This window comes from Girardinichthys multiradiatus, chromosome 6 (genome assembly GCF_021462225.1).
Source record: "Girardinichthys multiradiatus isolate DD_20200921_A chromosome 6, DD_fGirMul_XY1, whole genome shotgun sequence".
NCBI lineage: Eukaryota > Metazoa > Chordata > Actinopteri > Cyprinodontiformes > Goodeidae > Girardinichthys > Girardinichthys multiradiatus.
Genome location: NC_061799.1, coordinates 43,994,940 through 44,002,192, shown reverse-complemented (window position 1 = coordinate 44,002,192; position 7,253 = coordinate 43,994,940). Strand labels below are relative to the sequence as shown.

General features: G+C 45.9%; 1 protein-coding gene across 2 annotated transcripts in view; it reads right to left on the bottom strand.

The window, feature by feature from the left end:
• Nucleotides 1-423: 423 nt before the first annotated feature.
• myo10 (myosin X) overlaps nucleotides 424-7,253 on the bottom strand; it is a 122,296-nt gene continuing 115,466 nt past the window's right edge. For both annotated transcript variants that reach the window (XM_047368593.1, XM_047368592.1), the window contains 12 exons: nucleotides 7,124-7,179; nucleotides 6,850-6,992; nucleotides 6,273-6,464; nucleotides 6,029-6,186; nucleotides 5,747-5,870; nucleotides 4,289-4,586; nucleotides 3,999-4,206; nucleotides 3,601-3,737; nucleotides 3,389-3,509; nucleotides 2,663-3,139; nucleotides 2,383-2,574; nucleotides 424-2,272 (listed from right to left, as the gene is read on the bottom strand). In XM_047368593.1, the coding sequence (XP_047224549.1) occupies nucleotides 2,162-2,272; nucleotides 2,383-2,574; nucleotides 2,663-3,139; nucleotides 3,389-3,509; nucleotides 3,601-3,737; nucleotides 3,999-4,206; nucleotides 4,289-4,586; nucleotides 5,747-5,870; nucleotides 6,029-6,186; nucleotides 6,273-6,464; nucleotides 6,850-6,992; nucleotides 7,124-7,179 (2,217 nt within the window). In that variant the 3' untranslated portion in view covers nucleotides 424-2,161. The remainder of the gene's footprint in view (nucleotides 2,273-2,382; nucleotides 2,575-2,662; nucleotides 3,140-3,388; nucleotides 3,510-3,600; nucleotides 3,738-3,998; nucleotides 4,207-4,288; nucleotides 4,587-5,746; nucleotides 5,871-6,028; nucleotides 6,187-6,272; nucleotides 6,465-6,849; nucleotides 6,993-7,123; nucleotides 7,180-7,253) is intronic.

Genomic DNA, 7,253 nt, shown 5'->3' with positions numbered 1-7,253 from the left:
GATGCTGAGATGTTATGCAGATGTAAGCATTGTTGCACCAGCGCCTTATAGCTGAGACAGTCACACAGGTATGGAAGGTCAATGATGCCATACAAATGTGACTTTTCACATATTTTTATGCATTATCTACATGTTAGCAACTAAATATAGATGGTGCATGCTTTGATGTCTCTGTTCAATATCAAGTGAAAATAATATTACTTGAGAACTGTTTTTTTCTCAATTGAGAGCGAATGTTTTAAACTTTGGCTCCTGAAGCTGATTCAGGAAGGTGGCCGATCTCAGAGACATCTGATTCCATCAACCAGACGGTAAAATGAACCTGGAAAAAAGCAAACTAATCTATATTTAACTGGGCTTCAACTAAAATATTCACAATGTTTTTCTTCAGGTCATAAAACAAATAAAATCTGAAGCACCCTCTGACCAAATATTAATATTTTATTTATTGTAAGACTCATCAGATCAACACATACTGCTGCTAATTCAGATTTAAAAAGATACAAAAACACACAAGAGAAAAAATGCTGGGATAACAAATCAGAAGGCAGAGACCGGAAATGTACAGTCCACATGATTGTATCATATATAAAATATATATTACATTGCACATTATACCAAAAACCAATCCGCATGTGTACAGAATTTACAACAAGGCACCGAACTGTGGGAGAAAGCTGCGTGTCTTCATCTTTGGATGGATCTGCCGCCCGCGGAGCTCCAGGGAAATATTAACGGAATGTTTCGCTGCCGAACCGAGACCGACCCACTCGGTCAGAACTTGGTTCCCAGAACAGTTACTTTAACTGTTGTAGAAAATCTGCTTGTGTTTACCATAATGCTCCCTAGAAACAAGGAAGAGCTTTTTGGATCTAATTTAGGAACTTTTTCTTTCAGAAAAATTTAGTTTGACGACCCAGCCAAAAAAAGTCTTAAACAATATAAATAAAAAATGTTCCGAAGCCCACCAGAACCTTTTGAAAGGAAATCTTTAGCAACAGATTGGCTAAAACTCAGTCTGTAAGCTTTAGTATTTTGGGAACTGTTTGCTTTGCATGGAGAAAACGTTCATGATTCTTTAGTTGGACCAGTTGAGCAGTTTTAGGAAACTTTGGAGCAACGTTTTTATTTTTCAGTGAGTTTTCTCAGTAGAACCTTTGATCTGATTAGAGTTCATCATGCTTCACTGAAAACAGGCACTTGTGATCTCTATTGTCTGCAAATCAGCTCTAAAAAAAACCAAGAGGTTTAATAATCGGTTTGATTCGGGGGGGGTACATTCATGCAGTCTTTGAACAAACACACTTTAACAGTCACTGCTGTGCCACAGAGTTTCAGCACTTTTCTTCCACACAGTCAAATTCTCAGGGCAGGTTCTCTTGTCTTTCCCATTTTGAAGAGTGGCTAAAAGTCAACACTAGTGTTTCTGGTTTTCTTTGGTATGAGAAACAGGAACATTTTGGATCATTTTTTGTGTGTGAATCGTCTAATATCCTTTGCTCCATTTATTTCTTCTTGGATCTGGATAATGTTCAGTTAAATCTGTTCGTTTTCGGGAAGTCTTTCTCCTGCACTGTGGGAACGTCACTGGAAGGATTCCCGCCTGGCGCCTCCTGTTGGGGCTGTTAAACAGACCACATTCCGCTTTGAATAAAAGCATCATTTTAAGTGATCCACAAATAAAATGTAATCTTTAACTAATGAGTTGCTGGTTTGCTTCCCCTGACTGACTGTGAGCATCATCCTTTAAGTTGGACAGACTGTTGTCTTGTGTAGGCAGGCAGCTCCGACCAGCACATAGAAATACTCAGAGTTTCTGTATAGATGCTTTGGTCTGAGATCAGATTTCCACAGAGACCTCCAGCAGAAACTGGACTTAGTGGAGAAACGTCACTGATTTTTATTGTGTTGGATTGAGGTGCAGCCTCGTTTTATTGTTTCTGTTTCCCAGAAGTCTTTTGGAAAATGTATCCGAAGAACAGTTCACACCGGGAGGTTTGCTCTGAGCACTTAAAGGTGCTTCTGCTGAGCAGATGTTTGCAAACAGTTCCTTCATGTGAGGATGCTTTAAGAGCTCTGCAGGTTTATCTCCAGCACTGAGAGGCCCCTGTGGCATCAACCCTCTGGGAGTTCGTTCAGCCAACAGGTCAAAGGTTAGACTTCACCAGGCACTGCATTTGCTTTCATGGCTGCTGACGGACTGACAGTTGCTGTAGCGCTTCTTCACAATCATGCTGATGTACGCCTTCATGAGCTTGGCGATGTCCATGACCTGCAGGGGGAGACGAGGAGCATTCATGAGGCTTGTTACAGCTGACACTTTTCACACAATTAGCTTTTATAGGAGGTAACGGTTGAATTTATTGATGGAGTGGCACCGACCATCTGGGTTTCGAAGACCAGCTCTCGGCCCTCCACGGTGATCTTATAGGCGTTGGGCAGCGGCGCTCCAAAAGACAGGATCAGCTCGTAGGGGAAAACCTCCAGAGGCCACGGCTCCCCTCGTTTGTACACAGAGATGGACTCCCTGCTCACACCGAGCCACAGCTCTGTGGGGAACGCTCTGTCGCGGCCCTAGAACAGCAGATTTTTGGGAAGAGTCATTCCTGTTCAACTTGGTATTCATAAAAATCACAAGAGTAAATTACTGTTCCATCCTCACCTCGACGTTGAAGAGCGTTGATCCGTATCCCTGCCACTCCTTCACCAGCGCCATGTATTTAACCATGGCCTGCTCCTGGTTCATCCCCTGCAGTTTCCTCCACTTGTCCATGACACTGGTCCTCACCGCCGCCGCCTCCTCCCTCATCCAGGCCTCCAGGCTGTTCTCCTCCTCCAGCTTCTGCCGGCTCAGAGAGCCGCTCCTGAAGCTCCGCCTCAGCGTTCCCTCCAAGAAGCTAGAACGTTTTCTCTCCGCCGTTCCCGAGCGCTCGGCCACCGAGCCGGTGCCCGAAGCGAACGTCTTGGCAGAGTTCTGGACCCGGGCCCGCAATCGAGCCATTGGGAAAACTTGGGACATCTCAGGTATGGTGGCCTGGGGGTTTTGGTCGCCCAGGAGGTATTGGAATCTGAGGGCAGCCAGGAACTGGAGAGTCTCCTCCGGTGCAGGATAGTGACCCTGAATGACTGCCTCATGGGCCTTTAGACGTAGGGAAAATAAATCGCTCTGTTCAGTTAAAATTAAAATGTTACTTTAAGAATTTTTTTCAGACCAAACTGAGACATGAAATCAGTCTTTCATCTTCTTTTTGATTAATCAGACCCTCTTTTGAGCAGTTGAATTTACTACCCAGTAGAAAAGAGTTGTAACTGGTAATTTATGTAGAACATCAGGACAAGGATATGTTGGACTTTTAGAGCAACGGATCCACAGTGTTCCACATTTTACCTGTTCGAACATGAAGGCGAACTCCACGCTGTCCTTGGGAACACCGTCTGTGTCCAGGAAGCAGTACAGTTTGAAGTACAACTTCCAGCCCGTGTTGCCTTCATCCGCGCTCGCTGAAAGTCTGCAGAGCAAAGATGTGGAACCATAACTGTAGCCAGAGAAGTGGAAAAATTGCATTCAATTCAGACTACAACTCAAACGGTGACGCTTACTTTTCAAACTTGGCGAGCACGTCTGCCACCACGGTCCGACTCTCGATGGCTTTTTCGGTGCTGTCATTGTGTTCGAACAGAGCAAACATGTTCCTGCTGTCCTCCATGGCCAGGCCGCGGATCAGCTTCTCCACCACCTGACATGGAATGGATCAGAACAGATTGATCAGGTCATATTAAAAGGATACTAGAGTTAAATCCTAACAGCCTCTTCTGACCAATAACTTCTGGAAAATCTTACATATAGACCAACCTAAAATTTTCTTCTTCTCAAATCAGAACAGAAATCTCACATAAAATTCTGTTACCAAACCTAATTTTCATACTTTCTGTAGGAAAGCATTTGTATAAAACGTTTTGGTGTTATTGATGTTCTGGGTCCTTGGTGAGGAACCCACCTCTCCAGCAGTGGTGTGTGAGTTGATGGTGATCTTGCAGGAGCCTCCTCCGTGGCAGTGGACCGTGGTGCTCATCTCTTGTCGGGCCACGATGGAACGGATTTCCTCCTGCGATGGCACATTCTCCCTGGCTCGGGTCTTCTTCAAACAGTCGAGGGTGTAGGCGGCGTAATGGTCCATCTCTGAGGCGGGGAAGAGCTCGTGGGTCCTGCAGAAGGAAAACATCCATCTTACAGATCAGCCTTAAACTATTTAAGTAAAACAAGCCCATCCAGCAGTCCAATGCTCACCTCTTCAGGTGGAACTTCAGGTATCTGAGGATGCTCCGTGAGGGGATGAAGGTGCAGGACATGCAGGCCAGGATCTTCCAGCTGCAGAGGTTCCCAGGGCTCCCAGGCTGAGGCGGCCTGGTGGTCTGCTTGATCAGCTGGCAGTAGAGCTCGTCGCGCAGCGGTTTGAGCTCCTGGCCGGTCTGCAGCATGCCCTGGATGATGAGGACGGGGTCAGCCACTCCGTCCAGGTGCTGAAGAGAGCTGAACATTCTGAGGGCTTCATCCTGCAGGGTTGTGTAGCTCCTACTCCGTGTCGCTGCATGAGGGACAGGGGAGGGAGGAGCGGGAAGATGAAATTTACTCTCTGGTGAAGCAGACCAGTTGGTAAATGGACTGAACTTATATAGCGCTTTTCCAGTCATAAAGACCGCTCAAAGCGCTTTACACTAGAGCCACATTCACCCAATCGCACTCACTAACGCTCACACATTCATACACCGATACACAGATTGGCAGGCAACTTGAGGTTAAGTACCTTGCCCAGGGGCACAAGAATATTACCCAACTTTCTCTTTATTAAATGTAATCTTTAAAGCAATATTTCAGAAGCAGCATCAAACTTGCAGCAGACTGCTTGGGTGCAGTATTTGCTTCTCTTATGGCCTAAGGGCCCTGTCCCAATTCCCACACTACACCCTACGCCCCTCTATGAAGTGTTTACTTTGTACAAGTGCATGTAAGGGTTGAAGTGCGCAGGTCACAAGCGTGCAAAATTGGAGAATTGGGACAGTAGGGGTGACGTCATCGACTTGCACCTCTGCACCATAACTGCAACATCAAAAAGAGCGGGAACCAGCGCTGTTTTCAGTCTTGCTGCGAAAGAAACTATTTAAAACTGCAACAAGTAATTGTTTTGAGGAGAAAAAAGTGCAGGAAGCGACGGAGGCTTATACACCAGACTCTCGCTGCGCCAGTGTTTGTTTGAAAGGTAACTTCAGTGTTATGACCCACTGACTGCCCAGAGTCACTCTGAACCCACTGGTATCTTATAATGTTGAGCCTGGAAAACCAGTAAAAAAATATATTTGTCGGCTTGCTGCCTAAAGTTTACTCAGTTCTTATTATTCTGATTTGATGGCTGGTTACGTTGACGGTTGTGATTGGTTTTTGCTCAGAACGTCATCTGCAGCAGTGAATTGTGGGTAATATACTTCGGCGAAGTCCGCTTTGATGCGGGCTTCGCCGAAGGGCGGATGTGGGGCACAAAGTGGGCGGGGCTAAGGACCACTCTGGAGAATTGGGACACACTACGCACTCGAACCCATCAACGGGAACAATTCAGGGACACAAGGGTGGAAGTGCGGGTATTGGGACAGGGCCTTGATGCCTAAACCTGTTAAAGACGAGCGAGGTCAAAAAGCTAAACATCATGGACCCTGACTGGGACTAACTAGGCCGTCTCTCTGTGGGACTCACCGCTGTGCTGGATGTCTCCGTAGGGCAGCGGCAGCAGCGGTGAATGCAGTGGGTGGTGGCTGTAGCGGAGGATGGGGTTCCTCTTGTAGATCTGCTCCACCACCTCTGAGTTCAGACAGTTCTCCTGCAGACAGAAGCACAGCTGGACTTTAACTGGAGCTTCACTCACATACTAACAAGTTCAGAACTTTTACTTTGTTAAACTCAATTCAGCTGTTTTTAAAAGGTCCCTTTAACCACATTAAACCAAGCTTCAGTCACACAGAAGGAACTTCCTCCTACCCTGATGTCCTGGATGAGCTGCTGGGTTGGAGTGTCGATGGGAGCTTTGGTGTCGATGACGTTCTGGATGGAGCTGGCCCAACGTGTGGCTTCATTCAGCAGCTTACAGTAGAGTCGGTACGAGTGTTTTCGCCCGTAGACGATCACGTTCCAGTATCCTGCCAGGAACAACCAGAACACGAGTCGTGTAAAAACAACGAGGAGGTGGAACATTAGTTGTCCTCAGTAAGATTCTTTAACTCACCGCTCTCCTTGTAGAACTTCTCATCTGGCTGCACCACAGAGCAGAGGCTGTTCAGCACCAGTGTTCCCAGCTTCAAGGCGTTCCGCTCTGAGCTCTTGTAGTAGTCCAGGGAATTGTGGGTGAGTAGGAACCACCGTTTCTTCAGCTTCAGTGAGGCTTTGGTGCTGTTTTTTATTTCTTTGTGCAACCAGCCTTAAGAAGCAAATCATTTAACTTCTGTTAGTTTTGTTTCAACACTTCTTCTTCCTGTCCAGCAGCTTCCAAAAATCATCAGCACTGAAGTATTTAGTTTTACCTACAGACGTTGAGCTGGAAGGTTATTTTACGAACCCAGCAAACATCATAGAGTAGATTGATGATTTTTATTTCTGCTTATTTTCATGCTGTCTGTGAACTTCTATAGACGGACAGATGTATGACTAGATAATAGGACTGATAAGGATTAGAGAATAAAGTCTGAAAATGACCCTTTTCTACTGAAAATAGGGACCTGTTGAAGCTGTAACCAGATGTTCTGCTCCGGTTGTTGTGAAACAGTAACAGATCGTTCCTTCCTTAACTCTGTCCTGAAACTTACCCCTGATGATGAACTCCTGCCCGTCGACACGAGCGTCTCCTTTGGAGCGCTGCAGCAGAGTGATCCAGTGGTGCATCTCCTCGGGTGTGTCGGCGTTGCAGTGCAAAACTCGCTCCGCAGTGATGATGACGAAAGAGTTTGGTCTAATTTTAACACAAGAGAAACATAAGAGTCAGACTGATAACTGGATCTGGGTTATAAATGTAATTTTTGACCTTAGAATAAACAAAACTAATTATTAAAGCATGATAAGATGTTTGACGTAGCTCCTCACCTTTCTGGATTATCTGAGGCACAAACCGAGTCGATCATTCCCACGTCCAACGTTCCCTGAGGAAAAGACAGATGCAGATGAGGAGTTAAGGATTACAGGTTAAAGACTAATCTGTCTCCCGTGTTAAAGC